Source organism: Chlamydotis macqueenii, chromosome 22 (assembly GCF_036417535.1).
Source record: "Chlamydotis macqueenii isolate bChlMac1 chromosome 22, bChlMac1.mat, whole genome shotgun sequence".
NCBI classification, from domain to species: Eukaryota; Metazoa; Chordata; class Aves; order Otidiformes; family Otididae; genus Chlamydotis; species Chlamydotis macqueenii.
This window is the reverse complement of record NC_141577.1, coordinates 4,695,882-4,710,544: the sequence shown is the minus strand read 5'-3', so window position 1 is coordinate 4,710,544 and position 14,663 is coordinate 4,695,882. Positions and strand designations below refer to the sequence as shown.

The following is a 14,663-nucleotide window of genomic DNA, read 5'->3' as shown; positions in this document are numbered from 1 at the left end:
TGCCCTAGGGCCAGGCAGCAGCTGAGTTTAACGCCCTTTGGAACATAACTGCTGGCCTTCAGTTCCAAGTAGCAACCAAACCACATCCCACACTGGGTAACGTGGGACTGAGGTGCTGAGAAGCCTGGGCTTGCCCTTACAGGACGTCCAGCTACAAGGCATTTCTGGCCTGAGTGAGATTCACCTCTGTCGAATTGGGAAGGGGAAGCCAGCCTGCCCTGCGGGCTCTGCCCGTGGTCAGCTGGGAGAGGGGCTGGAGCAGGTCACGCTTGGAGGAAACCGGAGTACAGATCGACTGGCTGGGTGTGGTGAAGAGAAGCAGAGGGAAAAGCACAGCTGGTAGACTAGTAGGGTAAAAGGTCTCTTTCTATTTGGGATGCAAACAGGAAGTATCACAAATTGTTGAGCTGAACTCCGGGCTTTATGCACCGGAGGTGTGGACGAGGTTTGCTGGGGAGAGGAGGTGTTTCAGCATCACCTCGGGGTCTGTGGCTGTTCTTGTGTGCTGGCCTGGCTTCGGTGGCGAATTTATTCTAGATACTGCTAAATAAATCTTTTTTTTTCCTTCTTTATTTTTTAAAATAAAAGAATGTGTTTTAAACAAAACATATGCCAGAGACCTTGGCTTCCCCTCAATCTTCTTGAAGGCTTGAGTCTGTTAAAGCATCATCTGTACGTGCTGAAGATGCACTGAGACTTCTGTTGCTGAGTTGCTCAGACTGCTGAGCAGATGGGCTCCAACATGTCTGATTTTTGCCAGCCCCGGCCGTGTTTTGACAACAGTGCCGTATTTTTGCGTTGTGGGATTTTTAGTGGCATAAACACTCTTGGTTTTGCCACCAGCGCCTTAAAAAGGAAGGTGCTTTTCAAGCGCTCTTCTGAAATGCAGTTCAAAGAAACGCAACACCTGCGGTGCGAGGAGCGGAGTCTTTGGGGAGAGCACAGGGTATTTAACGAAGCTGCCTGGTGCAAGGCTACCAATCACTTCTTTGGTGCAGATGTTGAAGTCAGGAGATTCCTGTGACAAGCACCAGCTTTTACAGTTCTCTCAGCTGTGGTTTCTGTCAGTCCGTAGCTAGTCCTTGTTCCTTAATCCAGTAAGGCTGGCTTTCCCCTGGTCAGGAGCGTATTCCCAGACAAGCGTGTCCCCTCTTTTTCAGGGCGAAGGTGTTGTGAAAGAAATCAACATCACGCACCATGTGAAGGAAGGCTCCGAGAAAGCTGATCCTTCGCAGTTTGAGCTTCTGAAGGTGCTGGGACAGGGCTCTTTCGGCAAGGTAAATTCACTTCTTCCTGTGTGTCATGCCAGATAAATTATTTTGATGATGGAAGGGACTGTCCCCAATGAAACTCTTTTCCTGATTCCCACCAGATGGTGAGAATCTGACTGGTGAGCCCACTTAGCAAATGGTTGCTTTTAACTTGAAAATCTGAAAGGCAGCTGTAGCGATGCCTTCTCCTAAGGGCCTGTATGTCCAAAGCTCCCCTGTAATTCTTTTTTCAGATGATCAGAAGGAAAGGAGTAGTGTCCTGCTCGTGAATGCAGGTGTCACAGAGGGCAGAAGGACCTCTGCAGCTCTGTAGTTGGCTGCCAAGCTGTCAGTGGAACTGAGGACTTGTGAGACTTGGGCAGGTTCCTCTCTTCTCAGAAATGATGCTGTGTGCCAAGGACTGATTTTGGCCCCTGTTTACGGTCCAGTTTCCCTTCTGTGAAGGGGGAAGGAAGTAGCCTGTAACTCTTATCTCTCTCTATGTGTAAATAATCTAGGTCTCTTGGAGACCATCTGCTCGCACATTAAATCAACTTCACGTCAATCAGTTACCGGCGCTAACAGTGGGGGCTTCTACAGGGCTGTATGCTCTTGCCTGGGCAAATGCAGCAGTGGCTTGATGCAAAAGAAAGGTGGTGTGGTTTTCAAGGTGCCTAAAACCAGGTAGAATAGGACATTAGGGAAGGGAAGGAGGTAAAAATCCAAAGAGGATGCAGGACCTGGATAATGAAGAGTTGATCTGGCTGTCAAACCAGCGAGGCTCCAGGAGGTTTTGTGGTACATTGAGGCATCAGTGCTTCAACTCACAGCTCCAGGCGTCAGCCACAGCCCCACAGTAACTGCAGGAGTGAGCGAGAGGTGTGGAAGACTGGGGAGGAGGAAGGTGCAGTATGAAAGCATGAGTACTGAAATGGCTGGAGATAGGGGGTGAGAGGAGTCTACACACAGCACGTCCCTGAAAACCTCATGGGGTTTCACATGGAGAGCTCGAGGTACATCTTACTGGTCCTGTGGCCAGCTGCTTCTCAGGGTTGCTGTGAGGTTTGCCACTCTGGGAGCCATCCAGCTCCTGCTGCTGATGTTTAGTGCTTGACTAATGTGGTGCTCTTCTGCCTCAGGTTTTCTTGGTGAGAAAAATAACACCGCCAGACAGCAACCACCTCTATGCCATGAAAGTGCTCAAGAAGGCAACGTTGAAAGGTAGGAGGCCCTTACTGCAATGCTCTTATCGTTTGTGCCTTAAAGAGCACCAGGGAAATGTAACAGCAGTCACTGCTGGCCCCGGGGTGATCTGGGTGAACGAGAAGTATCTGTATCTCAGCCAAACAGCCTCCTTTTTCCTCTGTCTGTAAAAGACCCTTGTTGCAGTGACGGAGGCAGGAGAAGATCTGGCTCAAGCTGCCTGGTACTGAAGGGCTTAAGGCTGGGGGCACTGGGGTGCTGTGTGCTTTTCTGTCTCTGAGCTGTTCCTCTCTCTTCCCACAGTGCGTGATCGAGTAAGGACGAAGATAGAAAGGGACATTCTGGCTGATGTAAACCATCCCTTTGTGGTGAAACTCCACTACGGTAAGCACGGAGCTGGTTGGGATGCTGGGAGAGAGGCGCTGCAGGCTCAAACAGACCCTGACTGCTTTTAAGCACAATAAAGAAAGATGCTACTACAGGCACGCCTGCCATGAGCTGGTAGATGAGCATGAGGCATCCAGCAGCAGGCTGCAGGGAGGATGCTGAGAGCCTCTCATGGTCCCTAACAGGCTTCTGGAGATACCTGAAATGGAGAAGAGGCCTGGGTCAGTCTGTATCCCTCAGTGGCTGTGCTGCTCTGGAGTCTTCACAATCCCCTGACACAAATCCTCTCTGGAAAGGTCTTTGGTCCCGTGCCTGCTCCAGCTATTGAATGGCAAACAGAGCATAGACCAGCAGCAGAGGTTTAAACATCAGATCCTTGGGATTAAAACATTAAATCAGGAGAAACTGAGAAAGCAGAGTTAACTAGTCAAGCCAAAGTTTGGCCAGATTAATGCTCTGACCCTGAGGAAGGGGAGGACAGCTTCTTTCCCTGTAAAGTGACCAGTGCCTCGCTGGGGAAAACAGCCCTTTCAGTAGGTCATCGCTGGCTGAAAGGGAACCAACCCCTGCTAAAAGCAGGATTTTCTGCAGCACCAGAGTGCTGCTGGTGAGCTCATTTCAGCATCACGGACAGGCTATCTCATTTATCCCAAATAATGAGCCCTACCTGTGTTTAACCTGGTAACCACGCAGGGCATCTGCACAACTGGAGCCATTGGGATTTAAGTGATTAATGTAACGCCATGGAGCCTTCCCTCAGCAAAGGGGTCTGATTGCTGCTCCGGCTTGTGTTTCAGCATTCCAGACAGAGGGGAAGCTGTATCTCATCTTGGATTTCCTCAGAGGAGGTGACCTTTTCACTCGGCTTTCCAAAGAGGTGGGTATGCTCTGGCATGAGCATGAACATGAGCCAAGGTGCTCAGTTCATCTCTCCTTAATTGCCTGGAGAAGCAATTGACCCTTGCAAAGTCTTTGAGAGGAGTGGAAACAACCTCCAACCTGCTGCTAGCCCAGAGCTGGCAACAGGAGAGGATGTCTCAGGAACCCTGTCCTCTGGCAGAAAAGCAGCAGCGTAGGAGGTAGGTCTCGCCTCTGCAGCAGCTTCTGCTGAGCATCACGTTAAGAACGAAAACAGGCAAGAACCGTGTTCTGCTGCAGCGTTGGCTGGTTGTGTCACCTCGCTGGGACAGGGCGAGGGCAGGGAATGGGAGGGGTGATGAGAAGTTGTGCCAGGTGAAGACAACTGGGAACATAACCTGGTTAACATAAGCAAAGAGTTTTTTAAAAACCTGTCTGCTGCTTAGCAACCTGCTTTGTTTTTTTGGTGTTGCTGCTTAATTGATACTTTAGGATGGCGGGCGAAGCCTGGGAAAATTAGGTGTGACAGGGCAGGAGGGAGCAATGTGGATGTGAAAGGTCTTGCATGGGTCCCGCTGCTGGCGTTGTAACCCCAGCGTCTGTCTGCTTCCTCTCCCTTCCTGCAGGTCATGTTCACCGAGGAGGACGTGAAGTTCTACCTGGCAGAGCTGGCTCTGGGGCTCGACCACTTGCACAGCCTGGGCATCATATACAGGGATCTCAAACCAGAGAAGTACGCGCGGCACAGCTGGGGCAGGGAACACAGTCCTTCCTTTCAGTCCTGCACCTGTAGTCAGCAAACGGTTCAGCCTTCTTCCACAGAGGCAAAGCTGAGTGATGCCCAAGGCCGGCCAGATGGAAAGTGGTGCCAGTCGACAAGGCTCTTGCTCCTCAGACTGGCAGTTATGGCCGGGAGGGCTGTGGAGGCAGCGTGTGTGCCCCACGTGTCTGAGCAGTAATCCTCGGCAGCCTCCGGGCTCCAGCTTTGAGCAACTGAGAGCCTTCGGAGGGAAAAGGCACCAGGCTGGGCCTCTGCGGGGACGCGTGCCAGCTGCGTGAGCTGGTTATTCTTACCTGGGGTATGCGGGGAATCAAAGGTGTGACCCATGTGAGTCATTCGTTCAATGTGAAATTGAGGGCGTAGAGAGAAGGGAGCTGCTCTTTGTCCCGCTTGTGTTTTGGTGATGGAGCTTAAAGCACCAGGGAAAGGGACAGGTAGCTTTCTCCTCTGGATTCTCAGAGCATCTCAGACCAGCCTCTGATGTGTGTGCTTGTTCTCACCATCCCGTACTGCTGCCAGTAACAACTTTTTTTTTTTTTTCATTCATGCTGTAGCATCCTCTTGGATGAAGAAGGACACATCAAACTCACAGGTAAGGCGCTCCACAAAAGCCTTGTGCTCCAGCAAGCTCGGTTCTTGACACACAGAGCTTCTCTTAGGCCTGTCTGCTCTGCGTGATTGCTCAGAGCACGTGGGTGCGTGCTGACAGTTTTTCTCTGACGTAGATTTTGGTTTGAGCAAGGAGGCTATAGACCATGAGAAGAAAGCCTATTCCTTCTGCGGGACGGTGGAGTACATGGCACCAGAAGTCGTGAATCGCCAGGGCCACTCCCACAGTGCTGACTGGTGGTCGTACGGGGTGTTAATGGTATGTACCCAGCCAGTCTGGGGACCTGGCTCAGCAGCTGCTCCAACCGTAGCTCTGAAACACGCCAACGTGATTCCGCACATCTGGCAGATGTGCTGACCTGGGAATGTTCTCCAGGCTCCCTGCAAGGGCTCTGTCATGGGCTGCCCAGGCATCCAGCCAGCAACGTGCGTTTTTCGGGGGAGGCAGAGCTGCTGAGGCTGTTGTCCTAGTGAGCGCTGGGGTGAGCAGGGTGTGCGTGGGGGTGTCCGTGGCCGCCCCAGCGCTGGGATGTCTGTCAGTGTGTGTGCAGATCTGGTGCCACCGTCTGGCAACTGCTGAATCCGAGTGCTCTCGCAGGAGCAGGCGCTGGCTTGAACATGTTCCCGCTGCAAATTTTGTGAACCGAGCTGTTTCTGAGAAAATAAGATCTCTGCGATCTTTTTTAGAGCTAGGCTTTTGATCACTTGCAAGCTTTTCGCTAGCTTTGGCGAGCTCCCAGGTGAAGGTGCGGTGGGATCTGTGCAACCCTCAGGCTTGCTCAGATGTGTGACTTCCCCCCTTCTTCTCTTTCCCTCTCAGTTTGAAATGCTCACTGGCTCGCTGCCCTTCCAGGGGAAGGATCGTAAGGAGACGATGACCCTCATCCTCAAGTAAGAGAAGTTTCTCTTTCACGCCTGTATAGGAGGCGAGCTTCTGCTCTTTCTCTGAGCGTGTTGCAATTTGGGGGTTCTTGCAACTGAGTGGCATTATTTGGCACGCGGTTTTATATCAACAGTTTGAAGGGCGCAGTGAAAATGCCAAACAGATGATTGTACTTTCAGGGGTGGAGGTGCTGCAGTTGGCTTGTGGGTTGACTTCTTCAAACCTGCAGCTGATTGCATAACTTCCTCTCCAGAGCAAAGCTGGGCATGCCGCAGTTCCTGAGCTCCGAAGCACAGAGCCTCCTGCGAGCCCTTTTCAAAAGGAATCCAGCCAACCGATTAGGTAAGACATATTTTTTGGTTTTTGAATACACCTGATGCTGTACCGGGGCCTCTCGCATCCTCCTGGGTCAGCAGCATGTTCACGCTTGTGCTCGATTAATGGGGTCGTTTTGTTACAGCCAGGTTCCCCGCAGTACCTGGCTGTGTTGCGTACACGGTAGCCTTCACTTTGTCCGTGGTTCTGATTTAACGCAACGCACTCCATGGCTGCGTCTTTCAGGTTCTGGACCAGACGGGGCGGAAGAGATCAAGCGCCATCCTTTCTACTCTACCATTGACTGGAATGTGAGTATCAGAAATGGAAAAGCAAACTCCTGCACCACTCAGCACCAGTCCTGCAGTTCTGCTGGCCCCAGCAGTAGCGTGCTCATGATGCTTGCAGACTGCCCAGCTGTGGGAGAGCTACCAGCCCCTGTTTCCATCTGTTCCAGTAATCCTTCCTGAAATGAAAATTCTGTTTGCCATGTGAATAACTGTTTCAGACCCGAGCTGCCTATGATCTCACCTGGGTTTGAATGTACTCCTCTCTCACCAGCAATGCTAGGAAAGCTTATTTCAAATTTTTGCTTCAAGAAGCAATTTAAAAGGGATGCTTGTGGGAGTGCTGGGATACGGATGCCCTCCCGGGGCATGTCCTCTGGCTGTCCCGGGAGAGATCTGTGTCAGGGCAGCCCTGACGGGCGTTAGGAGGAGATGGAAGAGCCTGGTGAGGTAAATACTTTACGGGTACTACTTTTGGAGTATCCTCCAACTTATATCTAGAACACTTTTTTTTTCTTGATTTAATAGATGGTAGAACTTGTAGTATTTCTCCACAAACTGACTCAAAAGCACCCCACCGGCCAAGAAGTCTTCCCTCAGACTGCTGAGCTGTAGTTAAATGCTAAGCGACAGAGCTGTTTCTAGTTTCACAAAATCTCTTCTTGGCCTCTCGTTCCGAGCGAGCCTTTGCACCCTTCTGAGTGTGTACGAGAGCATTGACCTGTCGGAGCGCTTCTAAGCTGTCTTTGTTTTGCAGAAGCTGTACCGCAGGGAAATCAAACCACCCTTCAAGCCTGCAGTGGGCCAGCCAGATGACACCTTTTATTTTGACACAGAATTTACGTCGCGTACACCGAAAGGTTTGTATGAGTTCATGCAAAGCCAAAGTTCCCTGTGTGAAATGATACTGGATGGCTTAATACTGGTTTGCTGGTGCCAGCAGGGCAAGGTTGCCTCCTGCTAGTGCTGCCAGCTCCAGATGGTTGGAGTGCTGAGGAGGTGGCCCAGACGTAGATACCTGGGTGTTAGGGATAAGCTGGGTGCTGTGTGCTGTGGCTCTGCTCTCAGATAACCTAAAGAGGAGCCATAGCTCCAGGGGAGTAAGGGGAAGGCTTCTGCTTCCGCAGGGCTAGCCCTCTTCAACTTGTCTCTCCACTCCTGTCGCAGATTCCCCAGGCATCCCCCCCAGCGCGGGGGCCCATCAGCTCTTCCGAGGCTTCAGTTTTGTGGCGACTGGATTGATGGAGGATGGCAAGGTGAAACCTGCCCAGTCGCCTCTGCATTCGGTGGTCCAGGTAAGAAGCAGGGACAGAGGAACAACTGTCTGAAGCTGCAGTAACACCCCAGAGTGGCTCTGCAGGACCTCTGTACCACCTGGAGCAGAGCTAATGGGAAGCCTGAGGCAGTGTCTTTCTGTTTTGAAGTCTTGCACCCTGTTCTTTCATTTCTGTTGACTGTCATGTGCAAAAGTCATCAGGGCAATGTGAGCCTGTTTGCTGTCCTCTCCCCAGGTGGACCTGTGCGAGCGAGAGGTCTGTGTAAAAGCCCTTGGCTTGGCAGATGCCACTGAAATGCACCATGCTGGATGCAGACAGTGTTAGCCCACTGACCTATATCTGCCTGGTTCTCTTCTCCTCCCTCTCCCCAGAGGGAGGAGAAGCTGTGGGATGTAGCAGACAGCAGTCTGTCAGCTCGCTCTGTGTGGCAGTTAACTCATCACGTTGCACAAACCTTTCCCTGAACCCTCCCAGCTCATCAACTCCCCGTTCTCCTCTTGCAGCAGCTGCACGGCAAGAATGTCCAGTTCAACGACGGCTACGTGGTGAAGGAGGCGATCGGTGTCGGCTCCTACTCAGTGTGTAAACGCTGCATCCATAAAGCAACCAACATGGAATACGCAGTCAAGGTCTGAGATTTACCGTCTGAACTGAACTCCCCTGTTAGATTTCTGTTCATCCCCATAATGATCAAAGTAACATCCAGGAATTAAACCGCTTTCCCTGCTTGTGTAGGGCCTAAACGGACAACTCCTGTGCTGCTGTGCATGTAACTGCACAAACTTTCTTATCTAGGAATAGCAGGGAGGCGGTGCTCTCCTCTCTCAGAGGGAGGACAGCATCTCACCTTTCTTTGCAAAGTTTGCTGTAGCTGTGTCAGCTCTTAACAAATAAGCCAGATGTAAAACTTTGGGGTTTGGGGACACAGAACTGATGAGCGACTAGGGGATTTCTAGAGCTTATTGCTAAAGAGGGCAGGGACGGGGAACGGCTATGGTGCAGGATGTCTGCAGGGGTCCAGACACTCAGCTTGGTTGCTTTGTCCTGGCCCCTTTCCCACCCTGCTGAGGCTAATGCTTATCCCTGCTCTTGCAGGTTATTGACAAGAGCAAGCGAGACCCTTCCGAGGAAATAGAAATCCTCCTGCGATACGGGCAGCATCCAAACATCATCACCTTGAAAGATGTGAGTGTGACTTGAGTGAATTCTCTTGTATTTTGGTTTAGGAACTGCGGACTGGTCTATGCTGGGGGGGCCACAATGCAGCTCCAGCACGGGCAACCCAATGGCCCAGCTCAATGTTTCGCTCTGGGGTGGGGAAGTGTCCCCAGACCCACCTCTGCGTCACTGAATTCTGTCTGCTTCTTGGTGGCAGCAGTCCAAAAGGGAAGCTCTGGAAGCACTTGTTGGTTAACCCATCCTTGCTTGCTTCGGTAGGTGTATGATGATGGGAAATACGTGTATCTGGTGACCGAGCTGATGAGGGGAGGGGAGCTCCTGGATAAAATCCTCAGACAGAAATTTTTCTCGGAGAGGGAAGCCAGTTCGGTCCTGCACACCATCTGTAAAACGGTGGAGTATCTGCATTCCCAAGGGGTGAGTGTGGTTACATCTGTTTTCCTGGGAAGCTGTCTGGCACTGCGCTGCGCTCCAGCGAGTCGCTGTGCCTGTCAGGACTGTTATTTCTTGCTGGTGTTGCCGTCCTGGCAAGCCAGAGCCGGGGCTGAGTGTCCTGGTGCAGCTTTGTCTTCCTGGGGTACGAGAAGGGCACTTCCTTTGCTCCACAGGTGGTTCACAGGGACTTGAAACCCAGCAATATTCTCTATGTGGATGAGTCAGGAAACCCCGAAAGCATTCGCATTTGTGACTTTGGCTTTGCCAAGCAGCTGAGGGCTGAGAACGGCCTTCTCATGACTCCCTGTTATACAGCAAACTTTGTGGCACCTGAGGTAAGCGCCGTACTGACCCGAGATCCTTCGGTAGCTCTCGTGTCCCTCCCCTAGCCAGTGCTCTCACTCGGCACGGGTGGGTCTGCCCTGCTCCTAACTCCTGCTCTGGCATATTCTGTCCTGGAACAGGTGATTTCAGAAACACCACCTGGTAATGAACAGATTAACCGGGATCTCCAGTGCCGTTACAGTGCAGCCCTCCAGCTTGTACTGCCCTGATGGGGGACTCTGCTTAGGGAGACCGAGGCTTTAAAATCCCAGTGATTTTTCTAGGCTGCTCCTCTTCCTGATTCCCACTTTTAAAAGAGGTGGGACGATTTTCCACTCAGCTGTCTTGGTGAAGAAGAAAGAAAAAGAGAGGCACGCCATGGAGCATGCGTGCAATGTTACAGCACTGCAACGTGGCTCCTTTCTTGTTTGTCACTTTGATGTGCCTGTGCATCTGTTCCATGAAACTTCAATCTGATTTGAATCCCCATCTTTAGTCCAAGACTTTGCTGTTCAGTAGGGCTCTAGGAGCTTCGCATACAAACTGCACGCAGGGGTCAAGCCACTCTTCACAAGCTGAAGTGAGCTCAGTGACAGGAACCAAGCACGCTTTTTTTTTGTCCTTTGCTTACTCTGTTCAGGTACTAAAACGCCAAGGCTACGACGAGGGCTGCGACATCTGGAGCCTGGGAGTTCTCCTGTATACGATGCTCGCAGGGTAAGTGCCTCTGTCTCGCTGGAAGCCCACAGCTGGGCTGTGACCACCTTGCTCTCAGACACGCTCCGCAGTGGCGGTTGGACCTCTCCTTGCTCACTGCTACCTGGAGGTGCTCCCTGGCTGGGTGACAGGACAGCAAATCCAATGCTCTCTCTTCTGTCCTCAGCTGCACTCCGTTTGCAAATGGTCCCAGTGACACTCCAGAAGAGATCCTGACCCGGATAGGCGGGGGGAAGTTCTCCGTCAGCGGAGGGAACTGGGACACCATTTCTGATATGGCCAAGGTACGGTCTGGTATTCGCCTGCCTTACGTTAAAGGGCTGGAGTCAAGCATGGCCAGTTGCTGTGAGGCAAGTTCAGAGCAGGTTGGGGAGAGAAGACACGAGAGAGATGAGAAAACCAGCAGTGTAGCTTCCGTCCCATGCATATCTCCCCCACAGCAGCTTAGCAGTGTGCCTCTCCCCACTTTGTTTTAGCTGTGGACGTGAATATTTGCATGCAACACCAACCTCGTGCTTGACCCGTGTGGGGTTAGCTGCTGTGTTGTACCTCCCACGTCTACTGAAAACATATTTTATACAAAAGGAGATCGATGTCTGGCGACTTTAAACTTGGCCTCTGAATTTAAATCCTAATTTGGAGGCAGACAGGTGGTATTTTTGCATTTAAAGTATGAAATCCTCTGAAGTCTGATGTTCTAAATGATGCCTTTAGGATCTGGTATCAAAGATGCTTCACGTAGATCCTCACCAGCGCCTAACAGCCAAGCAGGTCCTGCAGCATCCGTGGATAACGCAGAAGGACAGCTTACCCCAGAGCCAGCTGAATCACCAGGACGTTCAGCTTGTAAAGGTACAAAGTCTGGGCTGGGCCTTCAGCTGGTTCCTTAAATGCCTTGGGCTCTTTGAGAAGCAGCGCTCCAGGGTGGGGAGTGGTGGTGTGGGCAAAGCAGGACAGCAGCTTAGGCCAGGGGAGGCAATACAGGACCAGCTCTTTTTTTTTGTCAGGAAAACCTAGGGGAGTTCTTTAACGGCTTGTCAGTAGAGGAAGGAGATTTAAAGAAAAAAGAAAGATGCTTCTGGTTTTGTTTGTGGGTCTGGCTGCTCTGGTCCCTCACCTCGTCAGGCCGTGAGTCCGCAATACCTCCTGTATATCTAAATCACTTCTCGCCCCTTCTCTCCAAGGGGGCGATGGCTGCCACGTACTCTGCACTGAACAGCTCCAAGCCAAGCCCCCAGCTGAAGCCCATCGAATCCTCCATCCTGGCACAGAGGCGGGTGAAGAAACTTCCTTCCACCACGCTGTGAAGCTGGGGTGCTCTGCAGCCGCACGGTGCGGAGCAGGCGCGCCAGACTTTGCACACCCGCTGAAGACGAGGGGCAGGAGATGGGGCGGTCAATGCTCCCTTGAGGACTTCTTCCCAAAAGGCCAAGTGCCTTCCGTTTCTGAAAGACTGGCTCCTCCTTGTGTGGACTAATCTTTGCCCGGAGAACTTCACTGTAAAACGTTTTTGAAGTGTAAATTGTCAATTTTTAAAGACATCCATCTGTGTATATGAGAACTAGAATGTATAACTGATGTCAAGTGGCACTAAAAAGCAGCTCTGATTCCCCCTTTCCTGTGTAGGGACAGGTATTTGTTGTAGCTGCATCATTTCTTGGAACTGATCCTCTCCAACGCCATTGCAGCTGGAAGACTGCATAACGCTTGGGGTTTAGGCTTTGGGGTTTTTCCTCTCTTGAACCTTTGGACGCTGTTCCCAAAGTCAACCCTGCAGACTCTTAGCCAGCAGCACTTCCCTCCCCTCCACTTCACTTTTTGTGCGTCTATGTTCAGAGTGTAAGGTCGATTTTTCAGACTGCTCTCTCCTGCTCTCCCTCAGCCCAGCCAGGAGTTCTCCAAAGAAAATAAACCCCAGGTTTTCCAGACACCCCCTCAGAGGCTCGGCCGTCTGGAATACCTGTTGGGTTTGGCTCATTCCTTCCCTCTGCCCTCCCATCTTCCTGTCCTCCCCATCGCTCCCTGGGGAGTTTGTCACCCGCGCAGGTGGGGACGACAACGGAACCTTCTCCTCAGCACAGATGAGGCTTTGGGCTGGCTCTGGCTGCTGCTTTTACCGTTTTTGGGTTTCCTTTCCTTCAGCGGGAACCTGTGAAACACCATCCTTTTTTTTTAAATTTACCTTTGTTCTACAGCTGGTAACTCAGGGTTTCTTTCTGAATTGTACAATAAACGTGTCATTCAGTTGATGTTATTTTACTGACTGACTTTTAGCTGCAGAATAAGCGGCCCCAGTCGTTTCCCCACGTCCTTGCCTGCTTTTTGGGAGATGCGCGAAGCTTTTTCATCTGGCACTCTGGTGGGAAAACCGGCCACATGTTATGCCACCTCCTCTCAGGTGCAATACCTCATTTTGCAGTGGGAAGCAATTAGAACCAGTTATGGAATAAGGAATATGGAATAAGTTATGGAATAAGGCAGGAATGAGCAGGAAAGGCGGCAGGCTGCGGGCTGCTGAGGGGAACTTCTTACTCTCAGGACATCTTAGTGCTAATAGAAACCAACACCTGGAGGCAAACTGTGCTAAAAATAAATTCCCGGCCCATTCTGACTTGCAGGGAACTGCTGGAGCTCCCTGGTTCGCCGGCAGTTGTTTCTCGGCAGGAGCTGAGAGCTGTGGGGACTGCAGACGCTCAGGTGCTCAAGGACGCGAAGGAAGCCAGCAAAGGTTCTCATCTGAATTTCTGCTATTTTTGGTTGATCATATGACAAGAGGGAAAACTTTATTTTTTGCTTTTCCCTTTCGCTCAGTCCTCGTTGACTCTAAAATGGAGAATTCCATCACAAATTTTTTTCCGAGATGTACAGCTCTACCACCATCGTTTTACTCCCTGGAGCAGCCAGTGAGAGGCTTAAATAATCACGATCTTTTTCTCTATATTTATTCTAAGTCCTGCCCTAGTGTCCGGTGCTGCTGAGAGGAGGAGACCTGTGCCAGTGCTCACTGGATCTTCTCACTGGGTTTGCAGCCCTAGCAGAGCTGGATGGAACGTTTTGCTGATCGCTGGGGAGGAGGACACTCCACCACGCAAAATGCCTTCTTTACAAATACTTGCGTTCTCCTCCAGCACGATGTTTGCGTCGGTGCCGGTGAACCTGCCTTACGTTTCTTACAGCTGTGCAGTGACTCTCGTGCCAGTGAAAAGGTGTGCAAATTTGGGGTATCCGAAACAAATACAATCATTATAAACAGCTTCTTTCTGGAGCTGGCGTCAGTCCCTTTGGGTGCTGGTGGGATTGAAGCAGATTCCTCAACAGTTTTTCAGAATATTTCCTACGTTGCACTTCAAGGGTGGGGTCTGAAGCAGCGGATAGGGCTGGATGTGGGGGTGAGCACCACTCTCTGTGAGCCGCCATCAGGATGGGTCTGCGACCAAACCTTCGCCCTGCTTGGCTGGCAGCTGGCTTGCTCATATGAAACTGTAAATGTTTTCAAACATCAGTCAGGAAAAGCATTACAACCTTTGCTTAACCCTCCCTGTAACGGTGCTGCTGTGAGGCCAACGGGCGACAACTCACAGAGACGTAGGACAACTGGGTGCGGAGCTCTGTGGGTGCAGGGAGAGCAGCCCAGGGCTGCTGCAGACTCTGCCTGGCCGTGAGACGATACCCAGAGTGTCAAACCCCTCCACCTCGCCGGGGTGTTCAGTCAGAGGAACATCGTGTCTGATGCAGCTGTAGCTTCTGGGACCTCCTTCACTTTGGAGAACAGAGCCAACGCGAAGGGCTACACCTTGCTTTCTGGGGTGTTTTTAACCATTTTGTTCTGAGTGATCCTTCCAAAATTAAAAATAAGTCTTGATTTTTAGTTCCAAATCAACCAAGTGCTGTTACTTTTTTAATTCCAGTGCTCAATAAAAATGGATATTGTTGATCTTTCTGTGTTTGAGAACTGCGGGTGTTTGTAACGGGTCGGGTGGGCCCCATCACTCCCTTTCTGGTTTTGTCCTGACAGTGTTAAACCTTTGCCGAAATACGGTGGGGACCAACTGCTGTCATCTTAACTGAAACTGCGCTATGTGAGGTGAAAGTGGGTCTGTGTCAGGCTGGGTCTCTGATGCCTGTTGGGGGGAGCTGGAAGGTGTCCTAGAGAAGACC

At 51.3% G+C, this 14,663-nt stretch overlaps 1 protein-coding gene across 14 annotated transcripts in view; it reads left to right on the top strand.

Annotated features, from left to right (window-relative positions):
• Nucleotides 1-14,445, top strand: part of RPS6KA1 (ribosomal protein S6 kinase A1) — a 55,004-nt gene extending 40,559 nt beyond the window's left edge. For all 14 annotated transcript variants that reach the window (XM_086765309.1, XM_086765303.1, XM_086765308.1 and 11 more), the window contains 20 exons: nt 1,161-1,277; nt 2,390-2,471; nt 2,757-2,837; nt 3,638-3,717; nt 4,325-4,431; nt 5,034-5,071; nt 5,205-5,347; nt 5,909-5,979; nt 6,225-6,313; nt 6,533-6,597; nt 7,331-7,433; nt 7,741-7,868; nt 8,354-8,479; nt 8,946-9,035; nt 9,288-9,446; nt 9,638-9,799; nt 10,429-10,505; nt 10,672-10,789; nt 11,220-11,357; nt 11,690-14,445. In XM_086765309.1, coding sequence (XP_086621435.1) covers nt 1,161-1,277; nt 2,390-2,471; nt 2,757-2,837; nt 3,638-3,717; nt 4,325-4,431; nt 5,034-5,071; nt 5,205-5,347; nt 5,909-5,979; nt 6,225-6,313; nt 6,533-6,597; nt 7,331-7,433; nt 7,741-7,868; nt 8,354-8,479; nt 8,946-9,035; nt 9,288-9,446; nt 9,638-9,799; nt 10,429-10,505; nt 10,672-10,789; nt 11,220-11,357; nt 11,690-11,812 — 2,097 coding nt within the window. In that variant the 3' untranslated portion in view covers nt 11,813-14,445. The remainder of the gene's footprint in view (nt 1-1,160; nt 1,278-2,389; nt 2,472-2,756; nt 2,838-3,637; nt 3,718-4,324; nt 4,432-5,033; nt 5,072-5,204; nt 5,348-5,908; nt 5,980-6,224; nt 6,314-6,532; nt 6,598-7,330; nt 7,434-7,740; nt 7,869-8,353; nt 8,480-8,945; nt 9,036-9,287; nt 9,447-9,637; nt 9,800-10,428; nt 10,506-10,671; nt 10,790-11,219; nt 11,358-11,689) is intronic.
• The last annotated feature ends 218 nt before the right edge of the window (nt 14,446-14,663 follow it).